General features: G+C 42.4%; 1 protein-coding gene across 4 annotated transcripts in view; it reads right to left on the bottom strand.

Moving 5' to 3' along the window:
* The window catches only part of Acss2 (acyl-CoA synthetase short chain family member 2), a 41,750-nt gene extending 18,551 nt beyond the window's left edge, over nucleotides 1–23,199 (bottom strand). The window contains exons 1-2 of one of the 4 annotated variants that reach the window (XM_070007126.1): nucleotides 22,941–23,199; nucleotides 19,268–19,463 (exon numbers count right to left, since the gene is read on the bottom strand). In XM_070007126.1, coding sequence (XP_069863227.1) covers nucleotides 19,268–19,463; nucleotides 22,941–23,124 — 380 coding nt within the window. In that variant the 5' untranslated portion in view covers nucleotides 23,125–23,199. The remainder of the gene's footprint in view (nucleotides 1–19,267; nucleotides 19,464–22,940) is intronic. The other 3 variants (XM_070007127.1, XM_070007124.1, XM_070007125.1) reach the window with 3 other exon arrangements.
* Nucleotides 23,200–27,572: the final 4,373 nt, after the last annotated feature.

Below are 27,572 nucleotides of genomic sequence, written 5' to 3'. Positions count from 1 at the left end.
CTCAGGCCCAGAGTTCAGGCCCCACAACCAGACCAAAAAAAAAAGAGACTCATGGGAACTTTTCTGCCCAATTTGGCTTCAACCATGATCTCAGCCTCTTGAGTAGCTAGATTACAGGTGTGAGCCACCAACACCTAGCGCAACTTACCTTTTTAGAAATACATGATCAAATCATTCTGTTTTGATTTTTTTCTCTATTCCATTACTTGAAATCATCTCATTAATTTTATTTTTGCATGGCTTTACCGTATTCTTCACTGGTATGTAAGCTCCATGACAGCAGAGACCTTGTCTGTCTTGTTTACTGCAAAAATCTTTAGCACCTAAGATAGATCTTGGTACGTAGAAAGTACATCTCACTTGAGCTCATGAGCACGTGCGCACATGCACACACACACAGAGTGTAAGTTCCTCTCCTTGGCTATGGGCTCAAGTTTATACATTATTAATATAGATACTTTATTCCAGTGTCATCTTTCTCTGACATACAAACCAGGCTGGGGCCCTGGGTTGGACAGAAGGGGGAGAAGGTATTAGCCTTCTGTAACGGTCCCAGGCCCTCTAGGTTGTTAGGACTCTTAATATCCAACTTGATCTCTACTCTGAGCCTCAAAGGCTATTATAGGGTCGATTGCAGAGAGCAAGGAAAGGGACATGGACTCCAGACCTCTTTCCTCCACACTGGGAGAAAAAGCTACAAAATTAACAGGGTCAGAGTTTAGAATATAGTTTAGTAATAAAGCACATCCTAGAGTGTACAAGGCCCTGGGTTCCATCCCAGCACCAGAATAAAAAAAAATAATAAGGGCAAGACAGGTCATATAAATGGCTGAAATGTATCATATTAAAGATAAGAATCACCCCCCTTTTTTTAAACTTTTCTATAAGAAAATAACAACACATACAATAACAGCCTTGATTTATAGGAAAAACAATAGAGGTGTCAACTAAAAAACAATTATGCTCTGGTGGGAGACTTAGTATCTAAGCTTAATTCCTGTCTAGTTTTGCCTACTGGCTTAAAGTTGCCAATTTGTTAAAGAAAGACCTAGAATCTGCCAGGCACTGGTGGCTCATGCCTGTAATCCTAGCTACTCTCAGGAGGCTGAGATCTGAGGATTACAGTTCAAAGCCAGCCTGGGTAGGGAAGTCCATGAGACTCTTATCTCCAATAAACCACCAGAAAACTGGAAGTGGTGCTGTGGCTCAAGTGGTAGAGCGCTAGCCTTAAACTGAAGAGCTGAGGGACAGCTCTCAGGCCCAGAGTTCAAGCTCCACGACCGACAAAAAAAAAAAAAGAAAGAAAAGAAAAAAGAAAAAAAAGAAAGAAAAAAGAAAGGCCTAGAATCTATTTTTTTTAACTTCTGAATTTATTTACTTTTCTTTATTGGAAGTATGGAGGTCCTTGCAGAGAGGCGCTAGTGAGACTTTTGGTGGTTCTTCTCAGGCTTAAGACTGAGCAGTTAAGAAGGTGATACTGTTTTTCTCATACCTCGTTAGGTTATAGCCAAAGAGTCCTAATCAGCCAAGGAGGTAGGCTTAAGGCTAACATACACTTTCATGGGAGCCATGCCAGACTACAGCAGTTTTCTGCTCTCCCATCCTCCCAGGACAGGAGGCCTATGGTTTGGCCTGGCTGTGTGGAAAGAATGAGCTCTCTGTGATAGTGGTTAACTTTTTTGTTCAAGGCCTGTGCTCTTCCATGCAAGCCACACCTCTAGCTCCCTCACTTCCTTTCCTTCTCCCTCTTCTGCAAACCCATGTAGCTATCCTCCTATTTGGCAAAAAGACACCATACTTCACAGCCTTTTGTTCTCTAGTTGTAGAGAGCTTCTCCCAGTGAACCACATGACTTATTCTCTATAAGTCATTTCACAAACTCCAGCTTCTGAAGGATGTCATTCTTGGCCTCTCCATGTACTCCCTGACCTTTTAGCCTTAGGACATCCAAATTAACATCTGTAGGGACTGAGAAGGTGTTCAGTGGTAGAGCGCTTGCCTTGCATTCATGAGGCCCTGGATTCAATTCCTCAGCACCACATAAGCAGAAAAAAAAAGCTGGAAGTGGCACTGTGGCTCAAGTGGTAGAGCGCTAGCCTTTAGCTGAAGAGCTGAGAGACAGCGCCTAGGCCCTGAGTTCAGGCCCCACGACCGGACCCCCCCCCCAAAAAAAAATTAACATCTATAGAATCTTCCTAGGTAGATTTTCCCCTTCCTACAGCAAAGCTCAAAGTTCTCCCTTCCTCCCAAGGCCCTTTATCTCACTATCCTAGTGATCAGTTGTTATCTTAAAAAAAAAAAAAAAAAAAAAAAAAAGCCAGGCACAGTGGCTCAGGACTGTAATCCTAGCTACAGAGGCTGAGATCTGAGGATCTCGGTTCAAAGCCAGCCCAAGCAGGAAAGTCCATGGGACTCTTATCTCCAATAAACCACTAGAAAACCAGAAGTGGTGCTGTGGCTCAAGTGGTAGAGTGCTCGACTGGGCTGAAGAGCGCAGGGACAGCGCCCAAGCCCAGAGTTCAAACCCCACAACCGACCAAAAAAAAGCAACCCCTCCCCGCAATGTATTACATGTATATGGGTCTTATCTTTTCCATTCCCCCCTGACCTCTAGGAGGGCAAGTATCATGTCTTCTTCTCTGTGTCTTCCAAGTACAGCTGGCACAATAGGAACCCAATGAATGCAGTCATACTTTCAAAAGATCAATAATTGATTAGTAACCTGGAAGAACAGTCTTCACTTCTTTATAAGAGAGACGTAGTCAAAGAGATTAAATACTTGAATTTCCTCCAACCACAAGTAAGGCACAAATAGGAAGGAACTGCTGAGAGAAAGGAAAGTGGAAGGGTATCTAGCATTCACAGACTCTAGGTTGGATCTCCAGCAATAAAAACATAAAGATAGGTATAAAAACTGGTTTCTTCATAGATACATTGGAGGGAAAGTTCTATCCTGGTGAATTAGGCCTTCCAGAAAAGAAACAGACAAGAAGTCTAATCTGTTATTAGAGGGACACCAAATTGAAATGATTAGCTTAGGAAAGAGACAGTACTGAAGAATAGAATAGTAAGTCTCAAATATCTATATTTCTATTGTCTCTACCTTACTTCGTCTATCTTCACCTGTTGCCTGGATGACAAATTACACAGAATTCCAGACACTCACATACAGAGAGACGAAAAGAGGATAATCTTAGGAAAGAATCACAAAGGTGCAATACCCAAGCGCTTCTTCAGGATGTGTATATAATAATACACATACTGAAACAAACTCCAAAGATATGAAAACAAACTACTTTTTTCTTAATGTTTTTTTTTCATTTGCTGAGGACTATGTATTTATTCTGTATTCTGTATACTTTACCTTACACATGGAGGAGGGTGGGATGAGGAAAAATGGAATAGTGCAGCAGTGGAGCGCACTGTCTGCACAGTTGAGGAAAGTAAACTATGTAATCTGTGGGTGGAGAGGGGAAGGAGGGAACTGGCAAGAAGGAGGGAACAGATGATACTATGCAATAGAAAATGTGCTTATTACCTGATGTATGTAAAGGTAACCCTCTGTATATCACTTTTAAAACAACCATGAAGTAATTTAGAAATAAAAATACATGGGTATTCTCATGGTGTGGTCTGGTAGTGTTAGTAATTCAGATTTTTGGCTAATAAACACTAGTACCTGCTTGTACTAGATCATTCTCCAGGGCATGAGTCCTCAAAAGTTTCACTCTATAAACTTCCCATATAATTCATGCTCCCTGAAGATTGAGATGACCTTTATGGCTCTTCCAACTTCAGTATTCTTTGATTCTATAAAATGAAGAGATAATGTGAGAGTTCTATGATCCATGAAGTACAGCATAGATGTGAGGTACTCTAATGTAAGTGTACCCTCAGGTCATGTTCCCTTTCTCCAAGGGAGCAGGGAGTGGAAGTGATATAACTTGACAAATTAGCAGCTTAATGTTCCCTCTGGGTATTTCTGCCCTAGCTTAAGTAGAAAGGTTGGAATAGGAAGTTGGAAGAAGGCAAACCCAAAACACTGAATCACAAATCACCCAGAAAGCTAAAGTAGAGGGAGCTTTTGAGAGCCAACCACTTTTATTTACAGATGTGAAACCTAAGGCACAAAAATGGTGGCATCAGAGTTACTGAGCGCATTACTATTATTTATTTTATTTATTTATTACTATTATTTATATTATTACTATTATTTATATTATTTATTCTATGGTCCACTGTGATAGATACTAGCCACTTGTGCCTATTGATCATTTGAAATATAGTTGAAGAATTGTTATTTAACTTAATTTCAATGGCTTTAAATATAAAAAGCTATGTATTTAGTGGCTTCCTTTTTGGATAGTACAGTTTCATAGTCTAAATGTCTCTAGTTAAAGACATTCTTCTCCTAAATGACATGGTTCCAAAGACAGAAAAGGAAATATGAGAAAGAAATAAGATAAATAGGATAACCCTAAGTGATAGACAGCTTTCATATAATCTTTACCTGATTGCCTGCCCCACCAAGTGTCATTTTTTTTCCTAATCAATGACTCTACTGTGCTCTTATTATTTGTGGTAGTTCTTTTGCTTAATGGTCCCAGATACCAGTAACTTTTAATGCTATGACTTGGATCTGCCAAAATGGCTGCTGAGTATCCTCATCCTTACAATCCAGAAACTTTGTACTTTTAGACATGATGGCCACTTCATATCATGACAACTATAGTCCTGCTGTCCCCACAACAACAACAACAAAAAGCCTGATCAGCTTGTCTATCTTGACAGACAGCAAGACTCTACCTGAGAACTTCCACAGTCCCCAGTCAGAAGACCATATATACCTCTGAAAGAATTCAGAGTCCTGAGCTCTTAAGGGAGAAAGTTAGTGTAAGAAGATAAGAGAGCAGTAATCGAGAAGTGCCGAGGGCTTTAAGATTCTACACTTGAACTTCCAGAAGGCTCATACTCTAAAACAATGATTAGCATAATGGCTTCCCTGGCCATGCAATAAATCTCTTCTCTATCCTTAAAAAAATCATAGAGAGTCGGGTGCTGGTGGCTCACCCCTGTAATCCTAGCTACTCAGGAGGCTGAGATCTGAGGATCACGGTTCAAAGCCAGCCTGGGCAGGAAAGTCTGTGAGACACTTATCTCCAATAAACCACCAGAAAACCGGAAGTGGCGCTGTGGCTCAAGCAGTAGAGCGCTCGCCTTGAGCTGAAAAGTGCAGGGACAGCGCCCAAGCCCAGAGTTCAAACACACACACACACACACACACACACACACACACACACACACACACACACACACACACACACACACACACACACACACACACACACACACACACACACACACACACACACACACACACACACACACACACACACACACAAAACAAAAATCATAAGAGATAGCCAGGTGATGATGGCTGTAATTACACCCATAATCTTAGCTATTCAGGAGGCTGAGATCTGAGGATTGCAGTTTGAAGCCAGCTCAGACAGAAAGTCCATGAAACTCTTACCTCTTAACAACCAAAAAGCAGGAGGAGGAGCTGTGACTCAAGTGGTAGAATACTAGCCTTGAGTAAAATAGCTCAGGGACAGTGCCCAGGATCTGAGTTCAAGCCCCAGAACCGGCACTTTGTGTGCACATGCATGCACACACACACCACACATACACACAACCATACATGTGCACACACACAGAAAGCATAAAAAAGAAAATCAAAATTGAAGAGCCTTCACAACTATAAGGTTGAAGATCACAAAAAATGAACTATTAGTGTACTTTTCAAAAATCTATCATTCTGTTTGGTTTTTCCCCTCATTCTGTAGAAAATGTTCTTTTTGAAAACATCAGAGGCTGGGCACCAGTGACTCTCACCTGTAATCCTAACTACTCAGGAAGCTCAGCTCTGAGGATCATGATTTGAAGCCAGCTTGGGCAGGAAAGTCCATGAGACTCTTATCTCCAATTAACCACCAGAAAACTGGATGTGGCATTATGACTTAGAGTGGTAGAGTGCTAGCCTTGAGCTTCCAGGCCCTGAGTTCAAGCCCCACAACCACCACCAACAACAATTTTTTTTAAAAAAAGTTAAATATAAAGTCACAAGTGATTATACTCCTAAAAATGTACTCAAAAGAATTGGAAGTATACATCTACATAATACTTTTATCCTAATGGTCTTAGCAGCATTATGAAATCAAGAAATGGAAATGGGGGGCTGGGAAGGTGGCTCAGTGGTAGAGTGCTTGCCTTGCATGCCTGAGGCCCTGGGTTCGACTCCTCAGCACCACATAAGCAAAAAAGAAAAAATCTGGAAGTGGCACTGTGGCTCAAGTGGTAGAGCGCTAGTCTTGAGCTAAAGAGCTGAGGGACAGCGCCCAGGCCCAGAGTTCAGGCCCACAACTGGACCCCCCCCCAAAAAAAAAAAACCAAAAAGAAATGGAAACGGCTAGGCACAGGTGGCTCATGGACAGAATCGTACCTATTCAGGAGGCTGAGATCTGGAGGATTGTGGTTCAAAGCTAGCCCAGGCAGAAAAGTCTGTGAGATTAGTTAGCAAAAGAGATGGACTAAAGGTGTGGTGCAAGTGGTAGAGTGCTAGCTATGAGCAAGCAAGCTCATCAAGAACTCAAGGCCCTGAGTTCAAACCCTAATAGTGGAAACAATCCAATGTCTATCACCTGAAGAATGTACAGATAAAAATATGGCATAGCCAATTGAATATTTTTCAGCCATAAAAAATAAGTACTGAGGGCTGGGAAGTTGGCTCAGTGGTAGAAGTGCTTGCCTTGCATGCCTGAGGCCCTGGGTTCGATTCCTCAGCACCACATAAGCAAAAAAGAAAAAAGCCAGAAAGTGGCGCTGTGGCTCAAGTGTTAGAGTGCTAGCCTTGAGCTAAAGAGCTGAGGGACAGCACCCAGGCCCAGAGTTCAGGCCCCACGACCGGACCCAAAAAAAAAAAAAAAAAAAGTACTGATAATTACTGTACATGAACACAAAAAACATTATACAAAATGAAGAAACTAAACACAAAAGGTTACAGATTATATGATCCAGTTTATATAAAATGACCCAACTAGTTAGAGCCACCAAACCAGAAAAAAGATTATGCAAAAGTGGGAAAAGTTTGGGAGAAATGAAGACTGACTGCTAATGAGAATCAAGTTTCTTTTTGAAAGAGTGAATGTTCTAAAATTGTAGTATTATTTACATACCTCTCTGACCACATTAGAAGTCATTAAATGTACATTTTAAATGGGTAGATTATTTTGTATGAATTATATCTCAATAAAATATTTAACTATAAGTTTATTGGAGCTGGGTACTGGTGGCTCATGCCTATAATTCTACCTATTCAGGAAGCTGAGATCTGAGGATCATGGTTCAAAGCCAGCCTAGGTAAGAAAGTCCATGAGACTCTTCAATAAAGTACTCAGAAAAAGCCAGAAGTGGCACTGTGGCTCAAGTGGTAGAGCATTAGTGTTGAGCACAGAGAGGCTTAGGGACAGTGCCCAGGCCCTGAGTTGGAGCCCCAGGACTGGCAAAAAAAAAAAAAAAAAAGTTTTATTGGAATTGCAATACACATACATTAAATTGGAAAAAGAAGACATCTTTACAAGTGCTTTCTTTCCCGAAAAATTATATCCATTCATAAGAAAGATTTAGTACTATCTAGCTGTGCATTTATTCATTCATTGGTTGGTTCTTGTCCAAAGATATATTAGAACTTCGTTTTCTTGTAATATAGTCATATGAGGACATGTTCCTCCCTCATTGGGTTATGAATTCCCTAGTGGCAGACAGGATATCTGTTTCTTCCTCAGTGTCTAGCAAAAATTTAATATATAGTGTGTACTTATTATATAATTGTGAAATGAATGGGTCAAATAACAAATGAGCAAACATCTCTGCTCATATATCTTTCTGGATCTAGACTGACTAGAGAAAGGAAATATGGAAGGACTTAGGGGAAAAGAGAGGATATAGATTTAAAAAATAGCTACATGGCAGGCAGTGGAAAAGATAGACACAGAAAAGAACAGAATAGAACTTCTGGAATGGAAGTCAGAGTCATGTCAAGAAGTTTTTTGAGGAGGAAGGACTAAGGGAGGTAGAGGAAGGACTGGTGGAGATGGAAGTGGAGAAAGGACTCGTGGAGGTGGAGGAAGGACTAGTAGAGGTAGAGGTGGAGGTGGAGGTAGAGGAAGGACTGGTAGAGGTAGAGGTGGAGGTGGAGGTAGAGGAAGGACTGAGGTGGAGGTAGAGGAAAGACTGGTGGAGGTAGAGGTGGAGGTAGAGGAAGGACCGGTAGAGGTAGAGGTGGGTCTGGTGGAGGTGGCCCTAAAAAAAGAAAAAAAAAAAAAAAGAAGAAGTTTTTAGAGCCCCTACATGAGGCTCAGTCCTGGACTCTGTGCCATTAAACTAAAGAAGGCCCTGGAGCTGAGATTCAAGGTATGGGACTCTTGCCCTGGACTGTGCTATTATTGTACCCTGTCCCTTTGCCAACTATTTTCAGTCCTGATCCAGAGACCTTGTCCCTGTTATCCTTGACAGCTTGGGTGCCAGTCAGACTCTGTACCTCTTGTCTGATGGGAAGACAGCAATTAGACCACTGCCAACACGCCTGCTTGTAGGAAAGAAACCATATGCATCCTGTGATGCATATTGGCATACCTATAACAAGAGAATGAGGGCAGATCTCTCTTTATTATCATGTCATTGTTTCTGCCTAAATGAGGACTATGCCTTGAGCAGAAAAAAAAGAATGTGCAGAAACAGCCAGAGGTACTATTTTACACATACATTGGATTCTTTAAGTATAACTGATCCATATGAGAATATTCATTGCACTGGTTCTTTATGTCTAGCTAAAAAGCATTGCTTAAATCATTTTTCCTTAATCTAGTATGCTCTATTTCTGGGAGTACTTGAGCTGAAAAAATTTAAATCAACTTTCATATGTAATATTTTCAGACACTTTTTAGGAAATCTCTCACAGTTAATCTTTTCTCATGTTATAAAGGATGATATAACCTCTGTCTTATCCTCGACTTCAAAATGGAGGGAATTGAACCCAAGGCTCAAATATGTTAAGCATGCTACCACTGATATTTCCCTCTAGCCCCTAAATAATTTAATAATAATAATAATTTTTTTTTGCAGGTCATGGGGCCTTAACTCTGGGCCTGGGCGCTGTCCCTCAGCTCTTCAGCTCAAGGCTAGCACTTTACCACTTGAACCACAGCACCACTTCCGGTTTTTTCTGCTTATGTGGTGATGAAGAATTGAACCCAGGGCTTCATGCATGCAAGGCAAGCACTCTACCACTGAGCCACCTTCCCATCCTTATTTTTATATTTTTTAATTAAAAACTATAACTGATGTTAGCCTGCCAACATCAGTTATCTGAGGAAGTTATAAAAATACAAAGCATTGCCAGTATTACTGGCTCATGCCTATAATCCTAACTACTCAGGTGGCTGGGATCTGAGGATTGCCATTAAAAGCCAGCCCTGGCCAGAAAGCCTGAGAGACTCTTCAATTAATATCACACACACACACACACACACACACACACACACACACACACACACACACACACACACACACACAATAGAACAATGGAAATGAAGCTGTCTCAAATAATCGTGCACTAGCCTTGAGCAAATAAAAACTCAAGATAGTGCCTAGGCTCTGAGTTGAAGCCCCAATACCAGCACACACATATATACACACACTACAAGATATAGATTTTATCCTCTGGAGATTCTGATTCAACAGGATAGTGTATGGTAATATAAGTTCTAAGAAGATCCTTGAGTATTTATATACTAAAATTTGAGAACTTCTGACCCTGAATATGAAGTCACCAGACCTAGGCTTATTGTTTACCCTCTCTCTATTTCAATGCATGAATTTTGCACAAATGAAACTTTGGTTTCCTTCTCTATAAAGTATAAGAGATAAGAAGGAAGAAGAAAAAGGAAAGGGGAAGAACTGAAGAATGGAGCCTCAAAATCAGTTTCAAAGAAAAGAGATATCCCCAGAGAGGAAGAATATGGACCTAACTTATGGAATAAAGTTTGGAGTCACATCAAGAAAAGTTTCTTTAGTTCCTACAGTAAGCTTTTTCCTAGACTGTACCATGGAAAAGACTGGAAACAGCACTTGAAGTTGAGAAGGTGAAATTAAGGATATGGGAATCATATCCCAAGAATCCAGTACTTAATTTACTTGTGGAAGAGAAAAACAAACTAATGAAACCTGCCATACTTTCTTCACATGATCGTTGTGTAAATCAATACAAATCCAGATAATTGGAGCTGGGAAGATGGCTCAGTGGTAAAGTGCTTGCCTTCCAAATCCAGATAATTTCTCACATGAGAACATGTAAAACTGCTTTAAAGGACATTCCCTCCTTGATTCTCACAACTGATAGAGAAAGCACTATAATCCCCACTTGGGAGGTAGGCAGTACAGGAACTTTGCTCTCTCACTTGGCTTTTTTGTTCAAAGCTAGTACTCAGCCACTTGAGGTATACCTTCTCTTCTAGCTTTTGCTAATAAGTTGGAGATAAGAGTCCTGAGGATTTTCTTCCTAGGCTGGCTTCAAACTGGGATCTCAGATCTCAGCCTCCTGAGTAATCAGGACTAAAGATGTGAGCCACCAGTGCCCCACCTATTTTCCCCATTTAAAATACACAAGAGGCCAGGCACCACACTAGTCTTAAGCTGAAGAACTCAAGGACAGTGCCCAGGCCCAGAGTTCAAGCCCCATGACTGACAAAAAATAATTTTTAAGGGGCTGGGAAGTTGGCTCAGTGGTAGAGCGCTTGCCTTGCATGCCTGAGGCCCTGGGTTCGATTCCTCAGCACCACATAAGAAAAAAGCCGGAAGTGGCACTGTAGCTCAAGTGGTAGAGCCCTAGCCTTGAGCTGAAGAGCTGAGGGACAGTGCCCAGGCCCAGAGCTCAGGCCCCACGACCGGACCCCCCCCAAAAAAATAAATAAAAAATAATTTTTAAAAAATTAAAAAAACCACAAGAACTTCATGGGAAGATTTGAGAAGGTCAACTCTGTAATTAGGTCCCAGACTAGTGTGTGTGTTCCACTATACCAATGAAAGCTATACTCAAATTAACATGGAAAAGTCTCTCTCCTAAAGATTGCTAAGAGCACTGTAAGAAGCTGAGGACACTCTTATTTACCTTGACCTATAGACTGTGGTAAAGTTCACAATTTCCATGAGCTCTTTAACATCCTGATAACATGGAAACTTTTGTATGTCCACATTAATAGTCCTAGCATTGTCACACATCACAGGACCATTTGTACATTCAATTGTTCTTGGAGAGAAGACCCCCAATTCCTCACCCTCTCCCTTGAAATAGGAAAATCACCTTGTTCCTAACAGTTCATTCCTGTGCTGGGAAGATGGCTCAATGGTAGAGTGCTTGCCTTGCATGCATGAGGCCCTGGGTTCGATTCCTCAGTACCACATAAGCAGAAAAAGCTGGAAGTGGTGCTGTGGCTCAAAGTGGTAGAGCGCTAGCCTTGTGCTGAAGAGCTGGGGACAGCACCCAGGCCCAGAGTTCAGGCCCCACGACTGACAAAAAAAAAATCTTGCCTTTGTTGATTGTGAGCTCCATGAAGACAAAGACCAGATTCCTCCTGATTACTGTGATATATTAAGCTCTGAGTATAGTGCCTGACAGATATCTGTAAGTAGAAACATTTAAATTTGAAGCTAGTAGGTTATCTATGAATAGTGTATGGATTTTATTTGTATAGGGGCATGGGTGTCCATACAAAGAAAACTAGATTTCTCTCAGTTTGTTCCATATCATGTGAAGATAACTGGATAGATTTTCATTGACTCTGGATGCCATATTTAAGATTCTCTAACAATATGTGTGGTAGTTGAACACTTCAAATAGGTAAGTACAAGAACCATTCAATAAGAGGCCTATGTAATTGACTGTTTGGATAGATTTTAATTATTCAAATATCATGCAAAAGGCTGGGAATGTGCGTTAGTGGTAAAACACTTGCCTCATATGCATGAAGCCCTGGCTCTGATTCCTCGGTACCACATGAAAAGAAAAAGCCAGAAGTGATACTGTGGCTCAAGTGGTAGAGTGCTAGCCTTGAGCAAAAGAAGCTCAGGAACTGTGGCCAGGCCCTGAGTTCAAGCCCCAGGCCTGGCCAAAATGAATGAATGAATAAATAAATAAATAAATATCATACAAAAAAGAAGAAAACAGTGATTTCAAGAATGAGCATCTTGCCGGGCGCTGGTGGCTCATACCTGTAATCCTAGCTACTCAGGAGGCTGAGATCTGAGGATCGCGGTTCAAAGCCAGCCCGGGCAGGAGAGACCGTGAGACTCCTATCTCCAATAAACCACCAGAAAACCGGAAGTGGCGCTGTAGCTCAAGTGGTAGAGCGCTCGCCTTGAGCTGAAGAGCTGAGGGACAGCGCCCAGGCCCAGAGTTCAAGCCCCACGGCCGACCAAAAAAAAAAAAAAAAAAAGAATGAACATCCTGACAAAAAAAAAAAATACATTCAGAAATATGTGTTGATAGACTCTAGTGATGTTTTCGTTTTTCAAATTTATTTATTTATTTATTTTTTGTTGGTTGTGGGGCTGAACTCTGGGCCTGGGCGCTGTCCCTCAGCTCTCCAGCTCAAGGCTAGCACTCTACCATTTGAGCCATAGCGCCACTTCCGGCTTTTTTCTTTTTGCTTATGTGGTGCTGAGGAATCGAACCCAGGGCCTCATGCATGCAAGGCAAGTACTCTACCACTGAGCCACCTTTCCAGCCCTCTAGTGATGTTTTCTGCCTGAATAATTAATTTTTCTTGCCAGTCCTGGGGCTTGAACTCAGGACCTGGGCACTGTCCCTAAGCTTCTTTTGCTCAAGGCTAGCACTCTACCATTTGAGCCACAGTACCACTTCCAGGTTTTTCTGTTTATGTGATACTGAAGAACTGAACCGAAGGCTTCATGCATGCTAGACAAGCACTCTAACACTAAACTGCATTCACAGCCAAGAGTAATTAATTCTATGTAATGTGTTACAGGATGAACAGCTCTAAAATCATATATTTCAAGATGATCTCCCTGTTCAAAAATCACTAAGGCTTTAATAAGTAAATAATACTTAAAACTTTGTATATGGGATGTTCTTAAAGCCTTATATTCCCAAAAGAGATGAAATAATATCTAAGGTTCTTCTGACTTGACCCTCTATAATTTTTTTTTTTTTTATCCCACCCTTACTTCAAAACTTTAAGTGCTTGCCAGGCATGAGCATGCCTGTAAAAGTACATTAGACACTTATCTCCAATTAATCAGTAAAAAGCTAGAAGTAGAGATATGGCTCAAATAGAGTGCCAGACATAAGTGAGAAAGCCGAATGAAGCCAGAGGCCAGTGACTTATACTACTCAGGAGGCTGAGATCTGATGATCATGGTTTAAAGCCAACCAGGGCAGGAAAGTCTTATCTCCAATAAACTACTCAGAAATAGCTGGAGGTGGCACTGTTGCTCAAGTGGTAGAGTGCTAGCTAGCCTTGAGCACAGATAGGTTCAGAGATGACATCCAGGCCCTGGATTGGCAAAAAGAAAGTGTGTGTGTGTGTGTGTGTGTGTGTGTGTGTGTGTGTGTGTGTGTGAGAGAGAGAGAGAGAGAGAGAGAGAGAGAGAGAGAGAGAGAGAGAGAGAGAGAGAAGGAAGGAAGGAAGGAAAGAAGGAAGGAAGGAAGGAAGGAAGGAAAGAAGGAAAGAAGGGGAAGGAAAGAGCGAAAAAGAAAGAAAGAAAGAAGGAAGGAAAGAAGGCAGACAGGCAAGGCAGGCAGGAAGGAAGGAAGAAAGGAAGGGAGGGAGGGAGGGAGGGAGGGAAGGAGGGAGGGAAGCCTAGTGAGTATAAGTTCAAGTCCTTGTATCACACAAATAAAGATTAGACAGATGCTAGATAGATAGATAGATAGATAGATAGATAGATAGATAGATAGATAGATAGATAGATGGATGGATGGATGGATGGATAGATAGATAGATAGATAGATAGCCTTTACTTTGAGTTGGGGATACAGTTCAGAAGAGTACATGTCTAGAATTTACATTTATTTTATAAAATTTAGATTGGCAACCATTTGGGCTCCTGCTAAAATTTACATGAAATTTAAAATGTATGTATCAACCACTGGTATAAAAAGTTGCAGCCACAGCTGGAAAGGTGGCTCAGTGGTAGAGTGCTTGCCTCACATGCATGAGGCCCTGGTTTGACTCCTCAGCACCACATAAGCAGAAAATGCTGGAAGTGGCACTGTGGCTCTAGTGGTGGGGCACTAGCCTTGAGCTGAAGAGCTGAGGGACAATGCCCAGGCCCAGAGTTCAGGCCCCACGACCAATAAAAAAAATGCAGCCAATTCAGTTTGTTACTTACATTTCATTTTTTTGGCTGAAAGACTGAAAAGAAAATGACAAGCTGGGTGCTGGTGGCTAACACCTATAATCCTAGCTATTCATGAGGCTGAGATGTAAGGACTGTGGTTCAAAGCCAGTCCAGGCAGAAAAGTCCCCACAAGACTCTTATCTCCAATTAACCACTCAAAAACCAGAAGTGGAGCTGTGGCTCAAAGTGGTAGAATACTAGCCTTGAGCAAAAGAGCTCAGGAATAGTGCCCAGGCCCTGAGTTCAAGCCCCACAATGGAAGGAAGGAAGAAGGGAGGAAGGGAAGGAAGGAAGGAAAATGGCAAGACTAAAGGACTATCCTAGATTGAAAGAGACTAAAAAAGACATAACTATATGTGTGATTTTTTTTGTGTGAGTCTTTTTTCTATAAAGGACAGTATTAGAATAATTTGAGAGATCAGGAAACAGGCTCAAAAGGATCTTATCACTTACTGAAGATCACAAAGTGATCTACTGACCTTAGAGCTAGGCTTCTTATTATTATTTTAATGAACTCATGATCAAGAGGAAGATTTTAGGTTGGAGGTGTGGCTTAATTGGTAGAGCACCTACCTAGTAAGTGCAAGGCCCTGAGTTCAAGGCCCATTCCTCCAAGCAACAGGAACCAATTCCTTCAGTTCCTTCATTCAAAAATCTAAATTTTCCCTTTTTTCTTACCACCTCAATAGAAACCCAGCTTGCCTACTGAAACATCATAACAACACTGTAGTTTACAGTAGAACTTTTAAAACACTCCTCCTCTTCAGAAGCAATCACAGGATAATGGAAGACCAAAGCTAAAAGGGAGCTTGCCAGCATGTCTATAGTTCATCTCTCACCATTCCCACAAAGAGAAGGTCCTAAGAGAGGAAGAGAATGGTTTGAAGCTATCTTCTGTCTTATTAGTGTTTTTCTTTACCAAGTAAATTTTCATCTGTTGTATATATTTACCACATATATATGTAGATTGAAGGCAAAAAATGTCCTTCCCTATTTATACCACTGAAGGTAAACTCTAGAACATGAACCTAGATAATTACCAGAGCCCCTGAATGATAGAAAATATACTCTAGGATTCTGCCATTCCATGTCCTAACAAATATCCTTGTCAGACAGAGGGTCATCTCACATTCCAACCACCTCAACCTCACCTATATAGTCACCCATACCTACAGTGACCTGGGAGTTTCAAATGAGTGTGTGTGTGTGTGTGTGTGTGTGTGTGCGTGTGTGTGTGCGTGTGTGTGTGTGTGTGTGTGTGTGCTGGTACTGGAGCTTAAACTCAGAACTTCATGGTCTCGGGGCTGGCTCTGTGGTAGAGTATTGCCTCACATGCATGAGACCCTGGGTTTGATTTCTCAGCATCACATAAGCAGAAAAAAGCCAGAAGTGATGCTGTGGCTCAAATGGTAGGGCACTTGCCTTGAGCTGAAGAGCTGCAGGACAGTGCCCAGGCCCAGAGTTCAGCCCCCACAACTGACAAAAACAAAACAAAACAAAACACTTCATGGTCTCCCTTTTTCATTCAAGGCTGGAGCTCTACCACTTGAGCCATACCTCTATTTCCAGCATTTTGCTGGTTAGATAAGTCTCACAGATTTGTCTGCCCAGCCTGGCTTTGAACAGAGATCCTCAGATCTCAGCCTCTTGAGTAGCTAGGATTACTGGTGAGCTACCAGTGCCTAGCTAAAAGCTCCATTTTAGAAAAAAGGATTGTTATATAGTGGAAGTCTAGGGAAAACAACAGTGACATTAGCTGAAGTTAAAGGTGGAGGTGATTGACAGCAATAGGAAATGCAAGGCCAGTAATGGAGGGACTGGACTATGACAAATTGGGCTTGTTTTGTTTTGTTTTTGGTCCATCGTGGGGCTTGAACTCTGGGCTTGGGCTCTGTCCCTGAGCTCTTCAGCTCAAGGTGAGCGCTCTACTACTTGAGCCACAGTGCCACTTCCGGTTTTCTAGTGGTTTATTGGAGATAAGAGTCTCACGGACTTTCCTGCCCAGGCTGGTTTTGAACCATGATCCCTAGATCTCAGCCTTCTGAGTAGCTAGGATTACAGGTGAGAGCCACCAGCGCCCAGCTGACAAGCTAGGCTTTGATAATTGGGCTCTCTCCTGAAATAACCTAGATGAAGCAGCTAATGTAAATAACCAGAATATCTGCCATCAATACTCTTTCCTCTCATCTCATGAACCCTTTGATTAATTATCCAAAATATCTTACTGATTCCTAGTGTCCTTTAAATTAACCAGCTCCCATTCTTTCAGCTATTTCTAAAACCTTTCAATGTTTCTTTCCAGAATTATCCCAACACTTTGTCATTGATATTTTCTTACACATACATGTATAAATCCCCACTATCCTCTACCTGCCATGCTAGTAGAAAGATTATGAAAGAAAAGTAAGAAGCATGGAAGTGGTGTGGTGGCTTAATTGGTAGAGTGCTTGCCTTGAGCTGAAGAGCTGAGGGACAGCACCCAGGCCCAGAGTTCAAGCCCCATGACTGACAAAAAAAAAAAAAAAAGGAAAGTAAGAAGCAAAGTCTTCTTTTGAAGGACAAATTTAACCTTCAAATCAGATGTGTGCCTGTGAAAGAGGCACTTCCCCCTAACTTTCTTCCCTTGCTTGCCCAACATCCATACTTGGTTACCTGTGCTGGTTTTGCTTCTCTAAATTACTCCAAATTTTTATCTTTTTATTCCATTCCCACCAGCAGCATTCCAATTCAGGCATGTCTACCCTAAATAATAAATTCTCTATTCTCTGGCCTTACACTCTTATTCCTTAGGTGTCCAAAGTGATCTTCTCAAGCTGAGACCACATCATTCCCCCACATAAATCCTTTCATAGACCTCAAAAAGTAGTCATCTCCCATACTTGGACTTCATTCACCATTGAAAATGACCTTGACTCTGGTTTCAGCCCATGTCAGCAAATTCTGTGTGCTCTTGATTCAAAATAGATCTAGATTTCAACCACTTCTAGCCACCTTCACAACTACTATGTCCTGTGTCATCATCCTCACTTAAATTTCTATACTAGTGTTATAATTAGTCTCTCTGCTTCCACCTTTGCCCTTCTTATAGTTTATTGTCAATTCAAAGGACATATCCTAAATATAAGCAAAATGATTACCATAACTATGCTTAAGATTAGCTATGGTTTCTTATCTCACCATGAATAAAAGCCAAAGTCTTAATGCATGAGCTTTCAATGTTCTACTCAGCATCTGGCTGACTTCTCTGTTACTCTGCCTTTTTCTATCTCACACTGCTTGCATTTAATCAGCTTGCAAGCTAGTCTTTCTTCAAGCACACCAGGCAGCAGCAGACACTTGTTCTTCCATCTTCTGGAACATTTCCCCTCTCCAACCTAATATCTGCAGAATACATTCCATCAATCCCCTTTAAAATATCTGCCTAAATGTCACCTTCGCTGAGGGTTCTTCCTTTATCAATCACCTCTCTGCATTGGCTTTGGCTTTTCCTTTGCTCTGTATTTTTCAATAGCACTCCTTACTTTGCTTTCTTTGTTTACTGTCTCTTCGCCCAAATAGGAGACAGAACTTTCTTTGGTTCAGAGTAGTGCCTAGAGCCAGACATGGTAGAGCACACATATAATACCAGTACTGAAGAGGCAGAGGATGTCAAGTTTAAGGCCAGCCTACATTATACAATAAGATCCTATCTTAAAAAAAAAATAAAATAAAACCAGAATAGTGCCTGGCACATAAATTCTCATTATTTGTTGAATGAATAAACTGTTCCTTGAATAACTTTTTATTCCAAACAGACTTAGTTTTCTTACTGTCCAAATAATCATAATAATAACTGATATTTATTATGTCATCCTATTCAATCTTACTCAGTTGATAACCCCATGACATATAAAAGCTATTTTACGCACGTTTGACATGGGTTTATGATCTTTTAGAAGCCTCAGGAGTGAGCTCAAATGTTACCTTGGCACTCAAGCATAAGTCTTAGAACAGGAAATAAGAGTGTCAACAGACCTAACAGTATATTTCAAAGGCAAAGTGACCCCTAATTCAGCAACAATACTATGATAACCACTGACATTTCTACAGTGTTTATTAATGAATAAATAAATTGCTGTTACATCATCTTATTTGATTCTTATGCCTATTTTGCAAAGATGTTGAGTTAGAAGGGAAGGATAGGGTCATGGTTAAAAGTTTTAGCTCTAAAATCACACTGCTTGGATTTGAATCTTAACCTTACTTCTTGCTAGGGGTTTTATTTTAGATAAATCACTAAATTCAGAATTTCAGTTTTCTAAATGTAAAATGAAATAAATAGTGCTTTTGTAGTTATTGTGAACAAGTGAGATAATATTCAATAATATTTGAGAGCCCCTAAACATAGTGCCTATGACATAACTAACTCAACAAGGCAATGGAAATAGTGACAAGCACAAAACCTCATTTTCCTCACAAAGCAAGAATGAGAAACAAGCTAGTCTATCCTGTTCTCTTTCATTTACTTGCTGTCTTCCTTCCTCTCCAGCACAAACAATCTAGAAATCAGGACACAGCTTTAATGTCAACTTTGTCATATACTGGTTATGTCATCTGACATAACCCTTAAGGTATATTTCCTCTTTAAGACATTAAGTTAATAATACTTTGTTTATTCCACTGGTTTGTTTTAAGTATCACATGAGTTAAGCTGGTTAAACACTTAGCAGGAAATAAGTTGAAGTACATTGTAAAATGTGACAACTCTATATAAATATGAGGCACACCGACTATACATAAATATTTTTACCAGTAAAAAGCAACTTTATCTCCAAGTTTTTTCTCATGGACATTTCGATCCAGCACATTGTAGCAGATATTGGTAGTTGCTCCTTTCATCCACTCAATGAAGATTTTTCCTTTAGTCACATCAAAGTTGTACTGAAGGAATGGGCCAGAGCACGGGTTCTTCCAGTAAAATTCCTTGGCAATGTCTCCCCAAAACTCTGCAAAAACATGCACAGAAATCAGCAAGCTTCTCAGACATATTAATCATTAGATGGCTTACTAATCTATATACAAGACCAAGTTATCTAATTTTATTACTTGCCACTCCCCCAACAGACAATCCATTCCTTTATGCTGAATCTTAATTCAAAATATTGCTTTTGTCCTCCAAATGTCCATCTACTATTTTGGCATCTATTCACACTATTCTATAATGCCTAGTGTGCATAGTAAGCATCAGTAATTTCATAGGCAGTCAGTGTAATTTATTTAGTCATTAAATTTTTAGATAAAATACAAGTAAAAGAAGCCTTTTAGGGTCATCACTTTGTTAACTTGCTCACTGTCTTTTAGAAAATACTTAAAAGAATCTCCTACTACTACTTACACAAGTGTTATTGTGTGACAGGTGTTTTCTCTGTGTGTGTGTGTGTGTGTGTGTGTGTGTGTGTGTGTGTGTGTGTGTGTGTGTGTGTGTGTGTGTGTGTGTGTGTGTGTATAAGAATCTGGATCTGGCTGGGAAGGTGGCTCAGTGCATGCCTGAGGCCCTGGGTTCGATTCCTAAGCACCACATAAGCAAAAAGAAAAAAGCCGGAAGTGGCGCTGTGGCTTACGTGGTAGACCACTAGCCTTGAGCTGAAGAGCTGAGGGACAGCGCCCAGGCCCAGAGTTCAGGCCCCACAACCGGACTAAAAAAAAAAAAGAATCTGAATGTTTCCTTTGCACACATTCTAAGTACTGAAAGTTCAGACCAGAAAAGAAAAATATGATCTCCCTGGGATGATCAGGGAATGTATTATGGAATTGACAGGCGAGTTTGGGTAAAAAGAAGGTGAGGAGGAAGCAATGCTGAGGCTCAAGTGGTAGAGCGCTCGCCTTGAGCTGAAGAGCTGAGGGACAGCGCCCAGGCCCAGAGTTAAAGCCCCACAACCAACCAAAAAAAAAAAAAAAAAAAAAAAGGTGAGGAAATAGGCAAAGGTGAGGAGGTAGGAGGGGACTTTTGTGTATCTAGGATATCAAAGAGAATGGTTTGCCTAGAATGAAAGGTGTGGTAGGGAAAAGAAGGAGATAAGGATTATTAAGTGGGGTGTGGTTAGATTATCCTGAGGCCTCAAATAAAAGTAGAATTTTAATTAGAAAATATAGGAGGTTAGGAACTACTGAAAGTTTTTGCATTGTAGCAGGAAAGCAGTGTTTCCAAAATATAAACTTAAAGATGGTTAAATAAACCAGTAGGAGAGATTGAAGGTTATGGAGGAGAAAGAACAAATTGGGAGGCTACTTCCTCAATTTAAAGTGTCTGTAGGAATGGAAAAGAGAGAAATCAGAGACATTTTAAAGGCGTATTGGACAGAAGTTGGTGAAAAGCATACTGTGGGGTCTGTGGGGAGCAATGGCATTGGTATCTATACTAGTATAGGCAGGTTCTGCAGTCAAGATGTGTTGATTCAAATCCAAATTCCACCACTAACTAACTTAATGACCCTGAACAAGTTAGTTAACCTGTCTAAGCTTCAGTTTCCTTCTCTGAAAATGTGGATTCTAACAGTTCTCACATCAAATCAAACTGGAATTATGCTTTACAAGCAGTAAGTAATCTGTAAATAGATGAGATACAGATAGATACTTTTAAAGGACAGCCTAATAGAAGAGATTTCCAGTCTGGGATAATGCCAGAAATTAGAAAATTAGGAAGGAAAGCATGTTTGGAAGGAAAACTTGGTGGACCTCATTCACAGTCGTGTTGAATATAGTATACCATCAAGATGTGTGGATACAAATGGTTTCTATAGTCCTATGAAATTTGGGACCAGAGTATAAAAGTGAAATGCTGGGAAAACAGATATATCATGTACAAGTTATTGTGCGGTACTAATATCTAATTCCTGGGAAACAGATAAACTAATGGGAGAAAATACAAAGAGAGAAGTGATAAGAGGTTTTTGAGAACACAAACTTCAACACTCCTGCAGCAATCAACACCTTACACTTAATTCCATATTTTCCCTTAGTAACTGCTTTTTGCCATGTTATTGAACAAATCAACACTTATTCAATGTTTACTGTGCACCACTCTATAACACACAATTACCCACTTTAGTCTTCCTATATCCTATGAAGTATTATCTTACAAATGATAAAATAAATCTCAGACAGGTTGAAAAATTTGCCTTAAGACCCCACAGTGAATGAGTGGCAGAGGCAAGATTTAAAATTTATGTATTTTGGGCTTGGAGGTATGGCTCAGTTGGAAGAATGCCAGCTAATGAGCAAAAGCATCAGATACCAAGTTTGAGTTCCAGTCACACACACATACATACACACACACACACACACACACGCATTACATTTTCTTCTAAATTTTTTATCTGTGGCCCATATGTGCCCCCCCCCCCCCATGACTCCAAGCTGGAGTAGTTTGCCCCTTACTCAGTCTGAAGGCAAGGGTAGGGAAGTTTCCGGGCACATTTTTTAAAAGACATGGACGTATATCAGTATCTGAGTTACAATCCCAGACCAAATTAAGTAACAACAACAAAAAATTGACCTTTTAGCAGTCCTATATTGGGTCATTTTATTGAGATTGCTGCTGCTGCTGGTGTGTGTGTGTGTGTGTGTGTGTGTGTTGCACCAGTGCTGGAGCTAGAACTCAGGGCCTGTGTGTGTGTGTGTGTGTGTGTGTGTGTCTTGTGCCAGTGTGTGTGTGTGTGTGTGTGTGTGTGTGTCTTGTGCCAGTGTGTGTGTGTGTGTGTGTGTGTGTGTGTGTGTGTGTGTGTGTGTCTTGTGCCAGTACTGGAGCTTGAACTCAGGGCCTGAGCTCTGTGCCTTAGCTTTTTTGGTCAGGGCTGGAGATCTACCACCACTTGAGCCAGAGCTCCACTTCCAACTTTTTGATAGCTAATTGGAGGTAAGAGTTTCAGGAACTTTCCTGCCTCGCTGGCTTGGAACCCTGATCTCAAAGTCCTGAGTAGCTAGGATTACAAACCCGAGCAACCAGTGCCCGGTGGGAATCCTGCTAAATTGGAGAGCTGGGACTTCCAGAAAGGAGGCAGACCCCCTGCTGGGTCAAACCTCGCAGTTTTGATCAGCTACAGCTCTCAGCGAGTAAAGCCTGAAAGGAAAGCTCTGTTCCCCAAGGTATCCCCACCACCACCGTGAGCCCCTCGAGGACGCCTCTTCTTCTCACCAACTCCCTGTTCCAGCCTCCTCCAGGCCCCAAGTCCCCTCACAGAAGCCGCTTCTCTTCACGGAAACCACTTATCTTCACAAAACTGCCAGGTCACCAGCGAGGTCCCCAACTTCCAGGGAACCCTCCTCCTGGGAGAAGCCCCTCTGCCTCTCCCGAAGCCCCCTCTCCGTTTCCCCCAGCGGCCACCGGTCTGCCCTCACTCTCCCCTCACGGACCCTCAGCTTCCCGGGGAGCCTCCGCTGTCTCCTCAGCGGCGCCCCCATGCCCGCCCGGGGCCCAGCCTCACCCCGCGGTTCCTCCACCGAACGCTGGTGCAGCTCACGGTAGCGCTGCAGCGAGGGGACGTGCGCCGAGCGGCTGACCGTGGGCGGCGGAGACCAACTCCGAGCCCGGCCTCCGGCTCCAGCTTCCTCCCGGCCCCCATTCCCGGCCCCGCTCCCGCTTCGGCCCCGCTCCTCTGGAAGCCCCATCGCCCCAAGCTCCGAGCACCCGCCGCCTTTGCAGAAGCCGCGGCTGCCCAGGCAGGGAAAACAGGCCGACCGTAGAGACCAAGCCTCAGGCGAGGGGCGGGGCCTGTTTGGGGCGGAGCCTGGAAGCCAGTAGCGGGCGGGGCCTATATGGTGTGGGCGGGGTCTGAGTTAGCAAGAGCTAGAGAAGCCGGCGACGGGGCGGGGCTAACTTGCCGGAAGGGGTGTGACCACTGTTAAAGCAGAAGGGGCGGGGCTAGGAGTGACAGGGTGAGGTGGGACCGTGGGCTGACAGGAGAGGGGCGGGGCCAGGCGTGACAGGAGAGGAGGCGGGCCCCAGGAAAGATGGGGAGTAACTGGGCTGGATGTAACAGGAGAGGAGGCGAGGCCGTGGAGTGACCACACTGGGGTCTTGGACAGACAGTTTATGGGTTGGTTTAGGGCGCGGTGTGAGCAGGAAACTGCTGAGCTAATGAGAGCAGTTGGATCAGGCCCATCCTAGAGTCGCCCCGGGGTCTGATTGCCCAATTGTCCCTCGGAGTTTAAAGGTGGGAGGAGTTGCGTCCCTCTCAGGTCATCTCCTGGCCCTCAGCAACCCTCCCACTCAGTCCGCCAGAAAAATCCTGCGACCTTGAGAACACAACCTACTACTAACTCGGACCAGCTCCAATGTTCTCATACCTCTGAGGACATTTTTATTGTTTAGCCTCTACAAATCTTCATCCAGATCTAAAGTACAAATGTATACCATTTGTATAAATTACCATTATACAATTACCATTGTATAAATGGTAAGCCCAGAAAAGGGGAGTAACTCTCAAGGTCCAGGAGAAAACCAAGTTAGGACCCAGCCTAGGCTCCCTGATTCATGTCTGTTTTGTTGTTATTTGTTTATTTTCATTGGTCATGGGGCTTGAACTCAGGGCTTGGGCACTCAATTTTGGGGCTCAAGGCTAGAGCTCTACAGCTTTGAACTACAGCTCCACTTCCAGTTTTCTGGTGGTTAATTGGAAATAAGAATCTCACAGACTTTCCTGCCTAAGCTGGCCTTGAACCTCCATCCTCAGCCTCCTAAGTAGCTAGGATTACAGGTATGAGCCACCAGTGCTGCCTGCCCTTGGTCTGTTTTTACTTCCACAGCTAAAACTAAGGCTTGTAAAATGGCAAAGTCTATGCAAATATAAAGGATCACTCACACTCACTTCTTTGCCTCTCATTTTGGTTACTTTACCTAGAGATATTGTCCGTCTACCACAACTTTGAGCTCAACTATCTCTTTATTATTATATCAATTATATCTTTATCTCTTTAGCTCAATTATCTTCCCTTTATCCTATTTTTTTCCCCTTTATCCTACTTAGAAAGAAAAGAGTATGCTGGACTCTCCTTCTCCAGATTATCTATACTCATCAAGAAGGAACCATCCCACCTGACAATTCAGACTGCTTGTCAAGGCTACAAGTTGTTGTTGTTGTTGTTGGGTCCCTTCGTGGGGCCTGAACTCTGGGCTTGGGCGTTGTCCCTCAGCACTTCAGCTCAAGGCTAGCGCTCTACCACTTGAGCCACAGTGCCACTTCTGGCTTTTTTCTTTTTGCTTATGTGGCGCTGAGGAATCGAACCCAGGGCCTCGGCATACAAGGCAAGCACTCTACCACTGAGCCACCTTCCCAGCCCTGTTGTTGTTGCTGTTTTAATATCTAACTCCAGTAGTGAGTCTGAAATCTGAAGCAATCAGTCCTTATCTCCTGATGTGTAACACAGGGCTGTGACCCCATCTACTCCTGCTTCCCTTTAATTCTCTTCCCTATTCTTTGCCCAGGAGAAAGCCCAGCATATTCTAAGCTGAGAGAAACATCTTTATGAACAGACATATGATCTACTACATATTCATGAAGGGAGTGATGGCCCACTGAAGGCATACAAACATGGAGGAGTGGACACAGACTTCAATAAGGAGAAATCAACCACACTAAAAGAACACACATGGACTGGGAACATAGCTTAGTGGTAGACTGCTTGCCTAGCAAGCATGAAGGCCTTGGTTCAATTCCCCAGTACCATGTAAACAGAAAAGGCCAGAAGTAGGGCTGTGGCTCAAGTGATAGAGCACTGGCCTTGAGCAAAAAGAAGCTCAGGGAGCCATGGCTCAAGTGGTAGAACACTAGCCATGAGCTGAAGAACTTGGGGACAGTGCCTAGGCCAAGAGTTTAAGCCCCATGACCAACAACAACAACAAAAAATAGTACCAATTTGGGGCTGGGAAGGTGGCTCAGTGGTAGAGCGCTTGCCTTGCACGCATGAGGCCCTGGGTTTGATTCCTCAGCACCACATAAGCAAAAAGAAAAAAAAGCTGGAAGTGACGCTGTGGCTCAAGTAGTAGAGCACTAGCCTTGAGCTGAAGAGCTGAGGGACAGTGTCCAGGCCCAGAGTTCAGGTCCCACGACCAGACCAAAAAAAAAAAAAAAAAAGATGAAGAAGAAGCTCAGGGACAGTGGCCAGGCCCTGAGTTCAAGCCCGAGGACTGGCAAAAAAAATTTTTTAATTAAAAAATGGAACATATACTTCACTTACAGGTATATGGACCTAGGGCTGGGCTAATGGTAGAGTGCTTGCCTAGCATGCATGAAGACCTGGGTTTGATTCAGTACCATATAAACAGAAAAGGCCAGAAGTGGTGCTGTGGCTCAAGTGCTTTGAGCAAAAGAAACTCAGGGACATTGCCTAGGCCCTGAGTTCAGGCCACAGGACTGACAAGAAAAAACAAAAAAGGTATATGGACTCCACTACGGAAGTAATTTGTATGTAACTTGCTAGAGATACTCAGATCTCTGAACCCTGCTAACAGGACATAAATGGTATTGAAGGGCACTGACCCTATTGGAGGGACATAGATTTCCCCCCAAGGAAATACAGAAATAGAGAATACAGACTTTAAGAAATCTAGATCTGAGCCTGATGCTGGTGGCTCATGCCTATAATCCTAGCTACTTAGGAGGCTGAGATCTGAGGATCATGGTTCAAAGCCAGCCTGGGCAGGAAAGTCCATGAGACTCTGATCACCAATAAACCACTAGAAAACCAGAAGTGGTGCTGTGGCTCAAGTGGTAGAGCACTCGCCTTGAGCTGAAGAACACATGGACAGTGCCCAAGCCCAGAGTTGAAGCCCCATAACCAAAAACAGAAGAAAAAGAAAAACAGAAAAAGAAATATAGATCTGGACTGGAAAGGTGGCTCAGTGGTAGAGTGCTTGCTTTGCATGCATGAGGCCCTGGGTTCAATTCCTCAGCACCATATAAACAGAAAAAGCTGGAAGTGTTGCTGTGGCTCAAGTGGGAGAGCACTAGCCTTCATCTGAAGAGCTGAGGGACAGTGCCCAGGCCCAGAGTTCAAGCCCCATGACCAACAAAAAAAAAATCTAGATCTATTGCCAGGTATTGTGGCTCATGCCTGTAATCCTAGCTACACAGGAGGCTGAGAACTGAGAATCTTGGCTCAAAGCCAGCCCCAGAAAAGTCCATGAGACTCATCTCCAATTAACCACCAGAAAACCAGAAGTGGCACTATGGCTCAAGTGGTAGAGCACTCACTTGCAGTGAGCTGAAGAGCTCAGTGACAGATCTGGGGCCAAGAGTTCAAGCCCCATGACTGACAAAAAAAGAAAAAGAAAAAATGAAATCTAGATCTCAAAAGTACTCAAACTATACTTACACTGAGTAAATAGACATCATTGTAGGAGTACAGACCCCTTTAGGGCAGCATAATAGGCTGTACAAATCCCATAGAGAAGATAAACTCTTTGTAGGAAAAAAGGCTTGTGCAATTCTAACTATGACGTAAAGATAATCATCATCCCGTCTCACCCTCACCATAGCCCTGAGAAGCCCGCTCTGTCCTCTCCCAAGTCTTTTTCCTACAGCTGTTCTCCACCTATTGCAGCCCTCTCCTGTCAACATATGGTACTGCAACTATTGTTCCCATAGGAAATGCTAAAGCCATTTGGGTTCTCTCTGAACCAGGGATTGAGGAAAGAAGGTCCTCTCTGAATCTGGGATTGAGGGGAAAAATGGAATGCCATTTAAAGGCTTCATTAGACCCTTCTCCCCCTTGGCTGTGTAATTGAAATTTTGACCAGAAACCACATAAGGGAAGAAACCTCTCCCATACTCAGAGATGGGAAAAAGTAATGCAAGTTTTAGTGTGGTTGGAATTCCTGAGAGGATTGGATGGATTTGGAAAAGGTGAAAATCCGCAAGATTAAGATGATGATGATGATGATGATGATGATGATGATGATGATGATGATGATGATGATGATGATGATGATGATGATGATGACGGCGACAATGTCATGTAATGAGTAGGTACCAAATCCTGCATGAAACATTATCTATACCTTATTTCACTTTCTCTAACATGGATCCTGTTATTTTTGCACTTTGTGGAGGAGGAAA

The sequence above is a fragment of the Dipodomys merriami genome, unplaced genomic scaffold (assembly GCF_024711535.1).
Source record: "Dipodomys merriami isolate MVZ:Mamm:240054 unplaced genomic scaffold, mDipMer1.0.p SCAF_7, whole genome shotgun sequence".
In the NCBI taxonomy this organism is placed as follows: domain Eukaryota; kingdom Metazoa; phylum Chordata; class Mammalia; order Rodentia; family Heteromyidae; genus Dipodomys; species Dipodomys merriami.
This window is presented reverse-complemented; position numbering and strand designations above follow the sequence as displayed.